At 31.6% G+C, this 20,652-nt stretch overlaps 1 protein-coding gene across 1 annotated transcript in view; it reads right to left on the reverse strand.

Annotated features, from left to right (window-relative positions):
* The window catches only part of LOC131948330 (uncharacterized), a 33,326-nt gene that overhangs the window by 764 nt on the left and 11,910 nt on the right, over nucleotides 1-20,652 (reverse strand). The window contains exons 9-19 of the mRNA XM_059309907.1: nucleotides 19,892-20,088; nucleotides 19,089-19,213; nucleotides 15,602-15,703; nucleotides 13,807-13,978; nucleotides 12,209-12,419; nucleotides 10,695-10,823; nucleotides 8,136-8,288; nucleotides 5,651-5,857; nucleotides 4,022-4,252; nucleotides 2,077-2,259; nucleotides 1,251-1,415 (exon numbers count right to left, since the gene is read on the reverse strand). Of these exons, the coding sequence (XP_059165890.1) occupies nucleotides 1,251-1,415; nucleotides 2,077-2,259; nucleotides 4,022-4,252; nucleotides 5,651-5,857; nucleotides 8,136-8,288; nucleotides 10,695-10,823; nucleotides 12,209-12,419; nucleotides 13,807-13,978; nucleotides 15,602-15,703; nucleotides 19,089-19,213; nucleotides 19,892-20,088 (1,875 nt within the window). The remainder of the gene's footprint in view (nucleotides 1-1,250; nucleotides 1,416-2,076; nucleotides 2,260-4,021; nucleotides 4,253-5,650; nucleotides 5,858-8,135; nucleotides 8,289-10,694; nucleotides 10,824-12,208; nucleotides 12,420-13,806; nucleotides 13,979-15,601; nucleotides 15,704-19,088; nucleotides 19,214-19,891; nucleotides 20,089-20,652) is intronic.

Raw genomic sequence — 20,652 nt, forward strand, 5'->3', positions numbered from 1 at the left:
ATTCCGGAATCCGAACTCGATACTTTCAGGTTAGCTGTTGTGCGCTCTGTGACACAACCATCTCTTTTGTTTTGTTCATTCGATGAATGCGATAAAATACAAAGTTTCTGGTTCGATGTAATAATAAAATATTAAACATTTGAGTTTTAAATGTATTATTAATATTTCTATAATGAAAGCCGCTGTTTTTTAAAATGTAGGCCTATACATGGAGTAAATTTAATTTTTTTTAAAAAAGTTTCTGGCGCAATTAAATATTGTTACTTTAAATGTTTTTGTATTGGTTTTTATATTAAGTAGGTATATGATAAATTATTTTTCATTGGGGGGGGGGGGGGGGGGGGGAGATGCCCAAGAGAAACACTGGGGCTATCTTTCCCTAGATCTATTTGCATCCTTTAGACAAAACAATATCTTGAATGGGTGAGAGTTCTAACCACCCCAACGTTAAATATTAACCTATACAATCTAGAGATGTGTGTCGGATTCAGAGGCGTAGCGACCCTTCCCGGCGCCCGGGGACAAACTTTCAATTTGACGCCTCTGGTCGAATTGACTTGTTCCGGTGAATTGTAGGTAAATGGCACGGTCACCTGAACATTACACTTAGGTGAACAGTAAATGTGTCAAATATTTACCTGCGGAATTCTACCTACGGCTGTTCTTACCTGTGACACGGTCACCTGAACATTACACATAGGTCAGCAGTAAATGTGATATATTTACCTGCGGAAGTCAACCTACGACTGTTCTTACCTAAATATTACACTTAGGTGAACAGTAAATGTGTCAAATATTTACCTGGTGAATTCTACCTACGACTGTTCTTACCTAATATACGGATACCTAAATATTACACTTAGGTGAACAGTAAATGTGTCAAATATTTACCTGCGGAATTCTATCTACGACTGTTCTTACCTGTGACACGGTCACCTATATATTACACTTAGGTGAACAGTAAATGTGTCAAATATTTACCTATGGAAGTCTACCTACGACTATTCTTACATGTGACACGGTCAACTAAACATTGCACTTAGGTCCGTAGTAAATGTGTCAAATATTTACCTGCGGAATTCTACCTACGACTGTTCTTATCTGTGACAGGGTCACCTATACAATACATTTAGGTCAGCACTAAATGTGATATATTTACCTGCGGAAGTCAACCTACGACTATTCTTACATGTGACACGGTCAACTAAACATTGCACTTAGGTCTCAGTAAATGCCAGTCAAATATATACCTGTCGAGGTGGACCGACGCCAGCTCATGTAGAGAGACAGCATCACACATATGAGCAACATTGAGAACATCAAACAGATGAGTATGAGGGCGGAGTACCCAGCGACGAAGAATGCGCCCATCTCAGCTCTCTCCTCTACCGTGTCTTTAAGTGGCCCGTGTGAATCTACAACATACACAGTCGCCAGATAAATAAATCAAGAGATAAAAAAAATGAATCTGTGTGTTTGTCGGTCGGTCTTTCTGTCAGTATATGCGTGTGTCCGTCTGTACTGCTGTTAGTATGTGGGTATGTCCTTCTGTCCGTATGTCGGTCTGTGTGTCCTCTGTCCGTCAGTCTATGCATTGATAAGCCCATCCTTTTGCCTTTTCATCCGTCAGTACGTCCATACATTCGTATGTCCTTATGTCCATATTTCCGTCAGTCAATATGTCTGTCTTCCTGTATATATATATATATATATATATATATATATATATATATATATATATATATATATATATATATATATATATATATATATGTTTGTGTGTGTGTTTATTTATGCTTTTGCATTTTTATTATATGGTTATGCATGTTTATTTATGTTGTGTAAGTTAAATTATCTTAGCTCATTTTCCATATACAATCTTAAAATCTTATTCACAATTTTCTTGTATAACTATGTCAATATTTCAAATTAAGTTAATTAATTTTAAAATGATAATTCATTTAGAATAACGTAAATTTTGTAAAAAAAAATTGCCGCTTTCTTTAACGCCGTCTGTGTAAAAACAGTTAACGTTTTACGGAGCTCTTTTAAATACAAACTGTGTAAAATACCAACTTGCGAAGGCTTCGATCTCGCACATAAAAAGAGATCCAGAGAGTTTTTCTATGTAGACTTTCATCACATTCTTATTCACATTGACCTGGTAAATTCGATCTATGCTACTAGAAACCTCAGTGTTCATAACTTCAGTGCCCTCTGTATCGTAGCACCACACTGCAAGTTTCCAATCGCCATAGCCTACAAAATACAAGTTCAAACGATTCATATTCCCACGAGGGCACTGACACAGAGACAACGTCATACATCCAAAAAAAAAAAAAAAAAAAAAAAAAAAAAAAAAAAAAATCCAAAAGAAGAAAAGGAGAGCACAAGAATGTTAAACAGAAAAGATGTTTGACCACTGGTAACTTAAACAGGAGCTAGCTAAAAATAGGTTACCACTGTGGGCGGTTGGAGAAACAATCACACACAAAAATGTGAAGATTGTGGTGATAATTTGTACTATACAGAAATGTTTAAATATATTTAAAGAGAGTCATTTTATTTTTTCTCTTAGTCCTCTTTAGACTAAGCCATCCTTTTGACAGATGAAGTAGAGTTCATCTGTTTCTTGACATCGGCATTTGAAGGGAAGGTGTGTTCAGCAATTTTCAAAGCCGCCTTTACTTAAAATAGCATGAGTTCAGTACCCATCAGAGCTGGGTGGACTCAGGGGCGTTGTACTAATTTGAGCCCGGATACGAACTCGTGATTTTCGGGTTAGCAGCCTAGCGCTCTACCGCTTAGGCCACGCTGTCCCTTTTTTGTGTGTGCATATATTATCTTGACATTATAGACGTTTTATTTTAAACGAGGTGACCCGCGGCGTATCAAACGCCGCTATTTAATTGTTTTATTTTCTACTTTTCAGTCATTCTTAAATTCGACACTACCAATGCTGCAACTGAAAATAGTTTGCTTTGAAACACTATCAGTAGCTCGAGAAGGGCAATTATCCTCACCCTCCCTTTTCTCCCCCCCCCCCCCCCAACCGTGACTACAGTTTACAGACGACAATGAAAAGATCAAGCAGAACTTGATATCACCTCCCCTTAGTTTCAAATCGTTTAAAAAAAACTAAATTATCTGCCCCTAGTATCATTAACTAATTCGATACGGCTCTACGATTGTAAACATTCGACGTGAACCACAGCTCACCAGACTGGTGGGGGTGGTGGCGATATGATCTGTTGAGCATGCCTGAAGAGCGAGGGAGGGGGAGGCTCGGTGTGCGTATACTTCGTGTCCCGCACTGTCCCACCATTAAAAATATTATATACGAACTGACCCGCGCCGTAAGCATACACCGCTGCTTAGCTGTATTATGTGCTACATTTCAGTCATTCACAATTCACTGCCAATGCTGCGACTGAAAATATTTTGCTTTAAAACACTATCAGCAGCTGGTAAATACGATTATCCTCACCCTCCCTCCCCACCCCTCCCGCGAACTCCGTGAGAGCAGCCGTCCTCGACGACAGTTTACAGACGACAATGAATAGTTATGGCAGAAATTGTTATTACCTCCCCTTTTTAAATCTAAATTAACTGCCCCTACCCCTAATAGCCGACCCGGCTCTACGATTGTAAGCATTCAGGGTGAACCACATCTCACCTAACAGGTGAGATGTGGTTCACCCTGAAGAAGATATGTATATATATATATATATATATATATATATATATATATATATATATATATATATATATATATATATATATATATATATATATATATATATGTATATATATATATGTATATATATGTATATATATGTATATATATGTATATATATATATATATATATATATATATATATATATATATATATATATATATATATATATATATATATATATATATATATATATATACATAAACGATTTTAATATTTCTCGACCTTCTCTCCCCACCCTACACCAAGCCAAACACCCGGCCCACACAGAACCGCAAACATACCTGGCGTGTAAATCATGATCCGCTGAAGTAGAGTACAGACTGAGAAAATCATCGTTACGTTGTCAACTTCCTCTCTTTCGATACAGGTAGAATGTCGATCGCCGTCCGTGATGACTGTAGCAACTCGGGGGTCGGGGGTCGGATACCCAACATTGATATTTAAAAACGGAAATTTCGTGTCTCCTTGACCCTTGGTGTGATTTCGTTCATCATTCGGTTGTATTAATACTCCTAAGTATTTTTTTTTTAAATTTGGGGTAAAAAATACACTGGTTTATGTGTTTGATTCTAAGCAGCTTAAAAGTTAGATGACTGGAAGAAACTCTGATCTGTTTCTGTAACATTAACAAAGGAAGGGGTAGTTTGTTCAGCGCTATGCCAAGCCACATTTACTTTCCCTAACATTGTTCAGGTACTTATTAGAGCTGAGTCTACTCAAGTAAGTAGTATAGACGCTGGACATAAGAGCTTTGTGAAAAATCCATTTCTAGACTCAGTGCATTCAAAATTGTCATAATTGTACATATATGGTTGTTGTACAATAAAATATACAAATTAACTTTATAGCTCTTATCAATTAATTTTTTTGCTTCTTAGGGACTGTTGATTTAAAAAAAAAAATTTTTGTTTTTTTTAAAAACTAAAGCATCAGATTTTAGGCTACAAAACTAAGACCAACAGTTAACACCTAAATCCCTTCTCTGATATTAAAGGCAAATCAAATACCTACACAATGATATATAACACATGTGTGTGCTGATGTTCTAACTTTACTTATGGTCAAAAGAAGCAAGCATACTGCCGGCTACTGAAAATATCACTAAAAACCCTTAGTCTGTTAAAGAGATAAGCAAAAAACTTATGGTCTAAAAACATATATATATATATATATATATATATATATATATATATATATATATATATATATATATATATATATATATATATATATATATATATATATATATATATATATATATATATATATATATATATATATATATATATATATATATATTAATGTACTACTGTTAAAATAACTAAAAAGAAAATTAAGTATACATTTATTTCGTCAAATAAAGTTTTGAAAAATTGGTTCATTAAAGGTAATTGTTTCATTGTTTGTTTTTTTCCCGATATTTTCAAATTTTTTAGTATTTTTTTCCCCGTGTGGTTAAACGTCCTTATGTTGTGCGTACGTCATACAGACTGTCTTACCTCCGTCCAACGTCTCAATGTTGTACGTACGTCATACAGACTGCCTTACCCGCGTTATGTTGTACGTACGTCATACAGACTGCCTTACCTCCGTCCAACGTCTTAATGTTGTACGTACGTCATGCAGACTGCCTTACCTCCGTCCAACGTCTTAATGTTGTACGTACGTCATACAGACTGTCTTACCTCCGTCCAACGTCTCAATGTTGTACGTACGTCATACAGACTGCCTTACCCGCGTTATGTTGTACGTACGTCATACAGACTGTCTTACCTCCGTCCAACGTCTCAATGTTGTACGTACGTCATACAGACTGCCTTACCCCCGTTATGTTGTACGTACGTCATACAGACTGTCTTACCTCCGTCCAACGTCTCAATGTTGTACGTACGTCATACAGACTACCTTACCCCCGTCCAAATGAAACGACATGGCCTTCTGTTCAGTGGAGACCAATACTTTAATTTTCGTCACGACTCTCGGTCTCTCCCAATGGACCGTCACACTACCATCCTCAGCCGCTACTGTGTACTCCTCCGTGAGGGCTACCATCTCCTTGTTCTCTTCGTCCCACACTTTGATGTCAAATTTATTGGCTGTGATTTCGCTTAAATCAGCTTTAAAATAAAAACATATTTTAAATTTGATTTTCACTTAAATCAGCTTTAAAATAAAAACATATTTTAAATTTGAATTTCACTTAAATTAGATTTTTTAAAAAAAGTTTTTAATTTGAATTTCAATTAAATCAGCTTTAAAATAAAAAAACATATTTTAAATTTGAATTTCACTTAAATCAGCTTTAAAATAAAAACATATTTTAAATTTGAATTTCACTTAAATCAGCTTTAAAATAAAAAACATATTTTAAATTTGAATTTCACTTAAATTAGATTTTAAAAAAAAGTTTTTAATTTGAATTTCAATTAAATCGGCTTTAAAATAAAAACATATTTTAAATTTGAATTTCACTTAAATCAGTTTTAAAATAAAAACATATTTTAAATTTGAATTTCACTTAAATCAGCTTTAAAATAAAAACATATTTTAAATTTGAATTTCACTTAAATTAGATTTTTAAAAAAAGTTTTTAATTTGAATTTCAATTAAATCAGCTTTAAAATAAAAATATATTATAAATTTGAATTTTACTTAAATCAGCTTTAAAATAAAAACATATTTTAAATTTGATTTTCACTTAAATCAGCTTTAAAATAAAAATATATTTTAAATTTCAATCTCACTTAAATTAGATTTTTAAAAAAAAGTTTATAATTTGAATTTCAATTAAATCAGCTTTAAAATAAAAATATACTTTAAATTTGAATTTCACTTAAATCAGCTTTAAAATAAAAACATATTTTAAATTTGAATTTCACTTAAATCAGCTTTAAAATAAAAACATATTTTAAATTTCAATTTCACTTAAATTAGATTTTTAAAAAAAGTTTATAATTTGAATTTCACTTAAATCAGCTTTAAAATAAAAATATATTTTAAATTTGAATTTCACTTAAATCAGCTTTAAAAATAAAATAAAATAAAATAAAATGTATTTTTAAATTTGTATTTCACTTAAATCAGCTTTAAAAATAAAGTGCATTTTAAATGTTCAATTAAAAACATATTTTAAATTTGAATTTCAATTAAATTAGATTTTAAAAAAAAGTTTTTAATTTGAATTTCACTTAGATCAGCTTTAAAATAAAAATATATTTTAAATTTGAATTTCACTTAAATCAGCTTTAAAAATAAAATAAAATAAAATGTATTTTTAAATTTGTATTTCACTTAAATCAGCTTTAAAAATAAAGTGCATTTTAAATGTTCAATTAAATTTTCTTTTTATTTGAATAATAGTAAAGAAATCTCTAATAGGTTTGAAAAGTTGGTTCCAAATGGTTTTAAATTTGTGTTACCAGAAAGCATATTTTTTTTCAACCTCAATTGAATACTTTATCTTTTTGTAATAAGTACACAATAACTTCCGGTTTTATTAAGGCTAGAAATATACCAACAAGTAATCACTAGCAAATATAATAATAATTTAGCTAAAACTTTTATTTTTATTTGGATTAGTAGAGTCTGGGTACTGTGGTGATAGGGGATGTTATATTATTTAATATAAATAAATTACTAGGATATCCCATTATGGAAAACAATTGTTCTGACTTATTGTTTTGCTCTCCCTTGATATCCCGGTTGACTTCAAGGAGGGGTTGAGGTCGTTTTTTTTTAGCATTTGAATTGATAAAAAAATTCAAAACGGCTTTTCAACAGCTTATATTCAATACAAAAATATAATAAATGAGTTGTAATCAATGGTTCCCAAATAGCTTTAAGTTTTTAAAATGTAACTATAATATTATAGCAAGCCATATTATTTTTAAAGTTTTCATGTGTAAAAATGTGCATGATTACAGACTTTTCAAGACTATTATAGGATGTTTTTTTTTTCTACGAAAGAAGAGCACACTCAGATGTGCACTTTTTGAAAATTATGAGATAGTGCCATATTCATTTAGTGCTAGTGTATATCGATCACGTATAGCAATAGGGCTGGTAAGTAGGTTACCAACCAGTTCTATGGCTCATGCAGGTTTTATTGAGCCTTAGAGCTGGTTGGTGACCTACTTACCAGCCCTATATGAAAGAGTAAAACCACCTCGATCCCCTCAATATTAAGGTTTTTTTAAAATCATACCACAATGGAACAGCAAAGGATCTCAAACACAGAATTTATTTTTTCTCAAAAGTTGAAAAAAAAACTATGACAACTGTGGTCTTTAAAGAAAAAAATATATTTATTACCCTGCAGTCAGTAACTTGTTTTAATAATATATTTTAAATAATTAACAATTCTAAACTTAAGCAGCTTAGAATTGAAAAACGTACCTCCTTTTTCGAAGACAAAAGTAAAAGAATTGGTGGGAGTAGGGTTTTTCAATGTCAACTCGACTTTTGTGTCTCTTAAAATTTGACCAGTATCCGTATCGGCGTCGAAAAGTTCTGGTGGCGAAGCCTCAACAGCGAGCACTGTTAAGTCATCTGGTGAGGGAGACATTGGTGTTATGCACTTGCTGTCTTAAGCCTCTTTTGGTAAGGATGTTACAGCTACACAATAGCACATACGGGCTAATGGATAGACATACACACAAACAAACATACGCAAATACTAAGATACCCTCGCGGTCCATAGGGCACACCAGTAGCGTAGCGAGGGGGGGGGGCATATGTCCCCGGGCGCCGACCTTAGGGGGCGCCAAAATGGGTTGGAAAAATAAATTGAAAGGTCGAGGGGGGTGGGGGTGCAAATCTAAAGTTTGAGGGGGGGGGGGTGCAAATCGAAATCTTGAGGGGGGAGGGGGGTGCAAATCGAAAAGTTTGTCCCCGGGCGCCGGGAAGGGTCGCTACGCCTCTGGGGCACACTAGGTTTAAGTGACCTGGGATATAGAAGGAACATCACCGGGTTACATGTTTACACCAGGTGTAGAACTAGGTCACATGTTTACACCAGGTATAGAACTAGGTCACATGTTTACACCAGGTATAGAACTAGGTCACATGTTTATACCAGACATAGAACTAGGTCACATGTTTATACCAGACATAGAACTAGGTCACATGTTTACACCAGGCAAAGAACTAGGTTACATGTTTACACCAGGTATAGAACGAGGTCACATGTTTATACCAGACATAGAACTAGGTCACATGTTTACACCAGGCAAAGAACTAGGTTACATGTTTACACCAGGCATAGAACTAGGTCACATTTTTACACCAGGTGTAGAACTAGGTGACATGTTTACACCAGGTATAGAACTAGGTCACATGTTTACACCAGGTATAGAACTAGGTCACATGTTTATACCAGGTATAGAACTAGGTCACATGTTTACACCAGGTATAGAACGAGGTCACATGTTTATACCAGACATAGAACTAGGTCACATGTTTACACCAGGCAAAGAACTAGGTTACATGTTTACACCAGGCATAGAACTAGGTCACATTTTTACACCAGGCATAGAACTAGGTCACATTTTTACACCAGGCATAGAACTAGGTCACATGTTTATACCAGGTATAGAACTAGGTCACATTTTTACACCAGGCATAGAACTAGGTCACATTTTTACACCAGGCATAGAACCAGGTCACGTGTTTATACCAGGCATAGAAGTAGGTCACATGTTTATACCAGGTGTAGAACTAGGTCACGTGTTTAAACCAGGCATATAACTAGGTCACGTGTTTATACCAGGCATAGAACTAGGTCACGTGTTTATACCAGGCAATGAACTAGGTCACGTGTTTACACCAGGCAATGAACTAGGTCACACTTTTACACCAGGCATAGAACTAGGTCACCATATCACCATATTAACACGAGCCATTGATCCATGTCACGCTATTACCATGTATTGCACAAGCCACTGAACCATATCATTATATATTACCAGGTGCATATTAGCCATTGAACCAGGTCACATATTTACACAGATCACTGAACCATGTCAGCACGTACTACACAATTCACTGGACCATATCCCCATAGCACTATATTTACACAAGTCACTGAACCATAACACCATATTAACAGGTGTATACTAGCCATTGAACCAGGTCTTTTATTTACACAATTCACTAAACCATATCACCATATCACTATATTTACACAAGTCACTGAACCATAACACCATATTAACAGGTGTATACTAGCCATTGAACCAGGTCTTTTATTTACACAATTCACTAAACCATATCACCATATCACTATATTTACACAAGTCACTGAACCATAACACCATATTAACAGGTGTATACTAGCCATTGAACCAGGTCTTTTATTTACACAATTCACTAAACCATATCACGAAATCACTATATTTACACAAGTCACTGAACCATAACACCATATTAACAGGTGTATACTAGCCATTGAACCAGGTCACTTATTTACACAATTCACTGGACCATATCCCCATAGCACTATATTTACACAAGTCACTGAACCATAACACCATATTAACAGGTGTATACTAGCCATTCAACCAGGTCTTTTATTTACACAATTCACTAAACCATATCACTATATTACTATATTTACCCAAGCCACTGAACCATAACACCATATTAACAGGAGTATACTAGCCATTGAAGCAGGTCACTTATTTACACAATTCACTGAACCATATCCCCATAGCACTATACTTACACAAGCCACTGAACCATAACACCATATTAACAGGAGTATACTAGCCATTGAACCAGGTCACTTATTTACACAATTCACTGAACCATATCACCATATCACTATATTTACACAAGTCACTGAACCATAACACCATATTAACAGGTGCATACTAGCCATTGAACCAGGTCACTTATTTACACAATTCACTGAACCATATCAGCGTAGCACTATATCTACTCATGTCATCACATTACCGTGTCTACAACCATCCCCAAATTTTCCAATCCTACACGGTTCGTTGGAGCACGTCCCATCCATTCGACATTTCTGACTACATTTGCAGACGCGGGCGCAATCCTTCCCGTAGCGATCAGGATTGCAAACTGCACAGAATCAAAAATAATTTAAAAAAAAAAATTGTAATTAAAATTACTTATTACAGATTTGATTAAAAACGATTATGTTACATATAAAAAATTAGCTCTTATGGGGTTGTGAGTGTGTGTGGGGGGTACAAGAGTTGAAAGATTCGCTAGCAAATGCAAAGCACTCCAGATTAAGCTGAAAATTCAATTATTTCTTTTCTTTGCTACCCCCCCCCCCCCCCCGAACGAAATTAAATTTATATAATTTATATAGAAAATATATACTTTTAACAGTGTCCGCCCCCCCCCCCCCCAAAGAAAGTCTACAGCCTCCCCCCCCTTAAAATTTCAAGTGCCCCCCCCCCCCCCCCCCCGGAGAAAAAAGTCTGGAAGAAACACTGGTTGAAAGTCTTTTGTCAAGCGCGATTATGCAGTGAGACGGAGAGAAAAAACATTCTGTTCGCTTTTTAAGTAAGAAAAACTTAGGTAAATAAAAAAAATGCTGACAGATTATCGTCAATATACGATGGTCAGATAAATTATCCAAAGACACTCTGTACAAGGTACGAAAACTGTTGAACACGTTTTTAAAGCACGGGTGTTATGGACGTATTAGGAACAACCCACGTGGAAAACTAGTTTTTCTGGAACTAATTTGTATAGAAATAGTTTTTCTGGAACTAATTTGTATAGAACTATTTTTTGTGGAACTAATTTGTATACAACTATTTTTTGTGGAACTAATTTGTATAGAACTAGTTTGCTTGGAACTAATTTGTATAGAACTAGTTTGCTTGGAACTAATTTGTATAGAATTAGTTTGGAACTAATTTGTATAGAACCAGTTTGGAACTAATTTCTATAGAACTAGTTTCAAACTAATTTTTATAGAACTAGTTTCGAACTAATTTAACTATTTTGGAACTAATTTGTAAAGAACTGGTTTGGAACTAATTTGAATAGAAATAGTTTGGAACTAATTTGTATAAAACTAGTTTCGAACTAATTTGTATAGAACACATTTGGAACTAATTTGTATAGACCTAGTTTCGAACTAATTTTTATAGTACTAGTTGGTATCTCGTTTGTATAGAACTACCTTGTCTAAAAGTAATTTGTATAGAACATGTTAGTCTAGAACTAATTTGTATAGAACTTGTTAGTCTAGAACTAATTTGTATAGAACTAGTTTACATAGAACTCGTTTGTCTAGTCTAGAACTAGTTTGTCGGAACTCGTTTTTTTGCTTTAGATCAAACCATGTTCTCGAGTTGATGTAAATGTTTTTGTGTTTAATTATTACTGGCTGTTACGAGCATTGAACATATCAAACCTGTTTTGCGTCAATAAGCCAGTACGCCAAGGTATAAATATCACACGCATGGTTTCATAACGTCACTTACCTACATTAAATTCACTATATATAGTAGGTGGCGTTTCTCCAATTTTGCTCGATGTTACTTGTATAGATTGCGTCGGGCTTGTTGTTCGCAATGTTGTTTCAGATGTTGGGATTCCAGCAGCTGTAGAAGTTTGTGTATTTCTTGCAGTTGCTGAGGTTTTTACCGTTGTAGAAGTAAGCCACTCCTTTAAGTTGATGTCAAACTTTCTGGGCTATATGAAAAAAGAAAAAGTGAATCAATTAAAAAGGCAAAAGCATATATATATATATATATATATATATATATATATATATATATATATATATATATATATAACTACATACACTCATAAATATTATATGTATATATAAATATATATATATATATATATATATATATATATATATATATATATATATATATATATATATATATATATATATATATATGTATACATACACTCATAAATATTATAAGTATATATATGTATATGTATTTATATATTATGTTGTAGAAGATGTCAGCAACTTGTATACGTCATTCTGTTTCTATATAAGTATTTATATCTGCATTAGCATCTTTACTTCTTTGAGAAATAACTGAGTTGATTTGTCGGTTATGCGAATGCATGAATATTACAGCGTAATGCAAGCCGAAAAACTAAAAAAAAAACCAACCGTACTATGAGTTAATATTAATTATAAATTAAATGCGTATAGGTTAAATCAGTACTATATTATAGATTGTCGTTCATTTTATTAATCCGTTCTTACGTTTACCTTAACCCCGACATCCATCTAAGCGATATCAATATAAAAGAAATCCCCCGTACATGCAAGAACTATCAATATATCAATATGTTTTTCATGAAGTCCGAACATTAATTTATTCATCCCTAAATCTAATTTTACCACTGCACTAACTTTTATAATCGGCAGGAATTTGTTTTAAACAAATGCGCATTTATCTATTGATTACAGTAATAATAAAATTAAAACCTTATCTTAACCTTACGTGAAATATATTCATTAAACGTAACAGAAAATGAATAAATAAATTGTAGTTACAAACAAATTTAAATAGTAAAAGTTAGCATTAGTCTTATGTTCTTATTAAAGTAACTCCATACACCTAAACTATTGTAATTAATTAAGTTATGTATTTACTATATTAATATTGATCAGTTTCACATATGCGAACAAAGTGAGACGATATATTTAAAAAAAAATTAAATGACTGTAAGACCGAGCCATTTGAAATAATAAGATAAAAATCAGGATAGGGTTATTGCGTTCACTATTTGACGAGGTTTTTATTTGCAGTGTATTGTAAATAAATGATGATGGTAATGATCATGATGATGATAATTATGATGGTGATGATGATGATGATGACGATGATGATAAAAATGTTAATGATGATGAGGATGATAATGATGGTTATTATGATTGCGATGATGATGATGATAATGATAATGATAATGATGATGATGATGATGATGATGATGAAAATGTTAATGATGATGGTAATGATGATGAGTGTGATGATGATGGTAATGATAATGATAGTGATAATGATGGCGATGATAAACACCACTTTTCAACTAAAACATAGCTTACATCCAAGGAGGTTGTCGGCCCAAAACTAGAATATTCGTAATACAAAGCTTCAGTGTCTCCACCTTGTACGAAAACTGACACATTTTGTGACGAGCTGATTTTCATAGGGGCAAAACTAACACGAGCGTACCCTGTATATATTTGATCATCTTCGTGAATTACCGTTAAATCTCTGGGGAACACGAAAAAAATAATATTTTATACAACTCTATTCCAAAGTAAGAGCACGGGGGAGCAAGTGGCCTAGAGGTAGACTGTTATCACAAATGACTTGTGTTCGATTCCGGGTTTAAGTCATTGAACCCAGCTCTAAAGGGTAGATAACTCGGCTGGGCGTATTTGAATAACTAAAAATATAAACATGGGTAGCTATGTAATATGAATACATTACTAGAATTTTAAAGTTCATTATTATATTTATTTTAAATATATATTCTCTCCTTCTTAGTGCATAATATTATAAAATCATGTTATTAAAATATTTTTATGCAATTTAAAAAAAAATATTGAGCAAACAATGGGTGCGGAAAATTTGGTACTTCATAAACAATTTTTAAATTCACTAAAAATTTGATGAAATCAAGGGAATAAAAATCTTTATAATGTTTCGTTTTCCTAACTGAAACGGTGCTTATGTTACCTGTAGTTGGAAAATGGAAATAGAGCAAAGTACCACTTTGGGATATTGAAGGTCACTCAAAAGATAGATATCCAGGTATAAAATCTCTTACTTACATATACAATTTCGTCTTCGTAACTGAAACAGTATTGAAGTTATCGTGTTCCCCAAAATAAACAAAGCCATGTTCCACTTCCGGTTACGGGAAATCGTACACACTTTGAAAGAAACCTTCGCATACAAACTAATACCAATATTTGAAAACTGGTCTATCTTGATTTAATGCTACTCGAATTATCAGTTTTTGAGATACACAAAGTAGATGATGTGTCACTTTCGTTCACCGGAAATAGGTCAATAAGAATATAGAAACTACCAATTTTATTTAATACTTATATATGAAATTCGGTCAACAGAATTGAAACTTTACTCAAATTTAAAAAACACACACATGATTGCAAAAGTACGTTTTTCCTGCGCCAATAAAGTCATAAAACGCCAGAATTAGTCAAAATAAAACTATTATTTTTAATACCGATTCAGTTCTTTAATGTTGTTTATTTGTCATTTGAACTATAACCACATATTATAAAAAAGTTTTTAACGAAAGTTATTAAAGTACTGAAAAAATGGCATAATAACGTTTTAATAACAAGCTTTCATGTAATAAATTATTAATTAAAAAAACATTATTTTGTTTAAATATATAATAAAATACACGTCTGTTTAAATTAATGTAAAGAAAATCGTGGGTTTATTCCTAAATATTAGCAAAGGTATCCAATAGGAAAAAAAGTTACCTACGGTTCTCTTTACATTTATGTAAATATTTATTTCAAGAATTTCATTTATTTTCTACTTTTCAGTGCATTACTACATAAAAGTTTGTGATTAAAATGATTTTTATGCAATTCTTTTTAATACCCATTTAAAATTTGCAACTTGAATAATATTTATATAGATATGTATAATAATGAAATCTTATTTTACCTAAAATTGCAATTCTAACGTTTTATAATTATTCTCATTTTACATAACATAGTGGACTGACCACAGCGGAGAATTGACAGTGTGGTAGTTTAGTGTACATCATGACAACATAGGAATACACCCAGGTTCCGTCTGCAGTTTTATACTGGCGATATGGAAATATGTTTATATCTTGAAACAACTTACTTCAAATGCAAAGGATCGTCATTTAGTGTGAGAGTTTCCAATGCAATTTTTGTACCCGTCAGTGTTAAATTGACCTCTAATATTTCCATTTTCATTGGATTCCTTTTAAGAGTGAAAAAAGTCATATTTATATTTTATATGATGAGTTAAATAAAAACATGATTTAACAAATGTATTTGCATCAGTGGCGTAGCCAGGATCGTCTCAAGGGGGGGTCCAATTTTTACCCGGGGACAAGCTTTCGATTTGCACCCCCCCCCCACCCCTCAAAACTTTCGCTTTGCACCCCCCTCATACTTTATATATATATATATATATATATATATATATATATATATATATATATATATATATATATATACTGAGGGGTCTATGGGGGGGGGGGGGGGTTATGACCCCCCCCCCCTATACCCCCCCCCCCCTTGCCTACGCCACTGACTTGGATGACAAAATATAAAGCAGCGGAGGAAATATAATTTTTTTAACCAAACTTTTTTTTCTTCATAAATCCCAGTGCATGTTGTGATTTTAAAAGTACTGGTATAAACGTGTGGTGTTATGTGTATTGCAGTCGCTAAAAACCACCGACGTTGTTCTAGTAAAAAAAAAATTACCAGGAGCTTTTAATGAAGCCGCCTAGACGTAAGAAACGGAGAGGAGTTAGCGAAGAAATCAGTCTGAGCGCAAATGTGTTTTTTTTTAATTGGTTCAAGGCTAAAAAGTTCAAAAAATATGTTTCATAAAATATTTTAACTAATTGTCTTTCTCTTTGTATCGTCTAAGTTAATCATTGAGGGGGTTCTTAGATTGGTTAAAAGAATCATACTAAAACAGATGACCAAGGTTTAACTATGCTTGTAGAGAGAAAGCCGATTTAAAATAATGTATTTTTACTATTTTAACCCTATAGTTTTCAATAATATCTCCCATTAAGAACAATGTAAAAACAGAAACTGAAGCTGGAGCATTATTATGTACCACATTACAAGTACATTTCCTCGAATACATATTGTTTAAACTTATTCTGCAAAATTCTATACAATTCTATAAAAAAAATCTATACAATTTTATAAAATTCTATAAAATTCTATAAAATTCTATAAAATTCTATAAAATGTTATAATATGTTTCATAAAATATTTTAACTAATTGTCTTTCTCTTTGGTAGTATCATCATTGAGGGGGTTCATAGATTGGTTAAAAGAATCATACTAAAAAGCTGACCAAAGTTTTTACTATGCTTGTGGAGAGAACGTCGATTTAAAATAATGTATTTATACTATTTTAACATTTCTAATAAATATGTTTCAATGTAAAAACAATAACTAAACCTGGGACATTATTATATACTATAGTACAAGTATATTTCATCGAAAACTATTGTTTAAACTTATTCTGTAAAATTCTATAAAATTCTATACGATTCTATAAAATTTTATAAAAGTCTATAAAATTCTATAAAACTATAAAATTCTATAAAATTCTATAAAATTCTATAAAATTCTATAAAATTCTATAAAATTCTATAAAATTCTATAAAATTCTATAAAATTCTATAAAATTCTATAAAATTCTATATTCTATAAAATTCTATAAAATTCTATAAAATTCTATAAAATTCTATACATGTTATATTATGTTTAATAAAATATGTTAACTGTCTTTCTCTTTGTTGGTATCGTCTAAGTTAATCATTGAGGGGGTTGCTAGATTAGTTAAAAGAATCATACTAAAACAGATGACCAAGGTTTTACTATGCTTGTGGAGAGAAAGTCGATTTAAAATGATGTATTTTTACTATTTTAACCATTCTAAAGTATAGTTTTCAATAATATCTCCCATGAAGATCAATGTAAAAACAATAATTGAAGATGGGGCATTATTATGTTCTATATTACAAGTAAATTTCATCGAATACACATTGTTAAAACTTATTCTATAATATTCTATACAATTCTATAGAATTCTATAAAGTTCTAAAAAAATTCTATAAAATTCTATACAATTTTATAAAATTTTATAAAATTCGTTTCGTTTCGAGTAAGTAGGGTAACCCGGGGTAATTCCACACACTTGGTAATTCCACACCCTATATACTGAATGGTCTTTTTTTAAAACGTGAATTAATTTACACAAATCTAAATCATGTTCTATTGGTAAGAGGTTATTTTCCTTAGATTCCTGTTTCGATTTGAAAGGAATTTGTCTACGATCAAAGCATTCACTCCTCAAGCTTCCCAGCGTACGTTTAAAAAAAATTTTTACATTTTTTAACTACTGTCGCTAATTTATTGATTTTTTTTTTACGTTAGCTTAATAATTTTTGTTACTAATAAATACATTTAAAAAAAAAACAGCTGAATTTGGACATTAATGATGTCCGATTCAGCTTATTTTTTTATAATTGGAAAACATTTTTATCAATAGTAGGTGTGGGGTAATTCCACATCCTATGGCGTGGAGCATTTCCACACCCTATGTAAATTTCCATCATAGAGTTTTTTCTTTGTCTTTAATTTAATTTTTACTTTAGCCTATATTTGTAATGAAATATTTAAAGCCAGTAATAATTAAATCATTAACATTATATAAAAATAGTAGTAAAAAACATTTTTAAAAAATAATTTCAGTGTGGTCAGCCATAGTCAGCCCAAAACATCTCCTTAAGAGCAGCTTATGACGTGGAGGTTTTTGAAAACGGTTGTAGAAAAAGACCTAAGTTGTTAAATGGGCATTTTCTTCTTCCAGTTATGAAGAATAGCTGCCCCCATATAAGTCTTTTGTTTTCTGCAAATTTTTTATTTAGTTTTTTATTGTATTACTCTAGGGTGTGGAATTGCCCTACCTACCTTATTTTTGCAATAAAAAATAAATAATTATTCGTAAAGAATTCGCTAAGTATTCGTTTACCATCATATAAATATGTCGTGTGCAAGTATGCACCGTATAAAGTAATGAAGTAGTGCTAATACATGATTTTATAAAAATAAAAATAAAAGTAGGGTATGGAATTATTCCGGGTTACTTTAGACGCCTAATAATCTTAGCCTCTACAGAATTTCTACGAAAAATTGAATAATCCCTTGGCAGATCAAGCTAATTGGCGATAGTAACCACATCTATGAGAAAATCTCCAAAATCAAAAACATCTGTGACTTGTAGTTTATTCTTAGGTCAACGGGTTCTATTGAAGCAAAACCAGAAAAACAAACTTGCTGAAATCGAAGTCATCGGAACCAAAGGCAAACAACATGTTCACACCTAATGCCTAATTGTTTTGGAAGAAATCTACTCGAAAGTTACAATTCCGAATTAAGAAGAAAACGAACATGTAATGACAGATGTAATATAAACTAAGAGTGTAAAAGGGGGATTCAAATTGAAAGCAGAAATAATTTACAACATATATGGCTGGAGGTTGGTTGTAATCTGTACGCTACATTTTACTACGATAAAAATTACAATTGTTTAAACCTTTCAAACTTACAGTATTACATGTGCACGTTTGAAATATGAAAACAAATCAAGTTGTACATGTACGTAGGACTCCAGAGTTTTCATTGCGAAAGCTTGAAACGGTATGACTGATTCAATCTTTGCAAGGTTGGTAAACTGAAAGTGTTTTAATCAAATTTAAACTAATCTTAGAATAATGTTCATTTATATCGATACATAAGCATAGTAAACCTCATGTTTAATATGAAATAAAGTAAAGCAAAGCAAAGCGAAGCAAAAGAAAAGGAAATAAAATGAAATAAAATAAAATGAAATAAAATAAAATAATAAAATAAAATAAAATAAAATAAAATAAAATAAAATAAAATAAAATAAAATGAAATGAAATGAAATGAAATGAAATGAAATAAAATAAAATAAAATAAAATAAAATAAAATAAAATAAAATAAAATAAAATAAAATAAAATAAAATAAAATAAAATAAAATAAATTAAAATAAAATAAAATAAAATAAAATAAAATAAAATAAAATACGATAAAATAGGATAAAATAAGATAAAATAAGATAAAATAAGATAAGATAAGATAACATAAACTAAAATAAGATACAATAAGATAAAATAAGATAAAATAAGATACAGTAAGATAAAATAAAATAAAACACGACATGAGGTGACGTAACCTTTAACACAAAACACAACAAGACACAACTCAACACATCGTAACGTATCGTAACGTAACGTAACGTGACGTAACATAAAATAACTATACAATGTTATATTATACTACAGTTTTATATATAGTATATTATATAAAAAATTAAATTTGAATACCTCTAAAACGGTTCCATAATTAAATGAGCTGACTTCTTTTTTCGTACCATTAAAAAGCTCAAACTTTACTACATTAGGCGGGGATACATCTTTAAGGACTAAAATTTTGATTATGATGTCATACGGAAGGCCGAATTTCTTAAATTTTCGTCCATAAAAAGTATACTTCACAGGTGGAGGTGGAACAAATGCAATATCTATAGTAGTGACGGAAAAAAACACATAATTATTAAAAGTTGTTTGAACACTTGTTTTATCTAACTTTATCTCAAATAGGACTACGTATTTGCTTGTTTATATATATATATATATATATATATATATATATATATATATATATATATATATATATATATATATATATATATATATATATATAAATATATATGTAAGTATATGTAAGTATATGTAAGTATATGTAAGTATATGTAAGTATATGTAAGTATATGTAAGTATATGTAAGTATATGTCTATGTCTATGTCTATGTCTATGTCTATGTCTATGTCTATGTCTATGTCTATGTCTATGTCTATGTCTATGTCTATGTCTATGTCTATGTCTATGTCTATGTCTATGTCTATGTCTATGTCTATGTCTATGTCTATGTCTATGTCTATGTCTATGTCTATGTCTATGTCTATGTCTATGTCTAAGTCTACTGTCAATGTCAACGTTTATGTCTGTGTCTTTGTCCGTGTCCAAATCTGTCTAGGTCTAGGTTTAGGTCCCGGTCTAGGTCTAGGTCTAGGTCTAAGTCTAG

This window comes from Physella acuta, unplaced genomic scaffold (genome assembly GCF_028476545.2).
Source record: "Physella acuta isolate Inbredline_101_S28 unplaced genomic scaffold, ASM2847654v3 ptg000639l, whole genome shotgun sequence".
Lineage (NCBI taxonomy): Eukaryota > Metazoa > Mollusca > Gastropoda > Physidae > Physella > Physella acuta.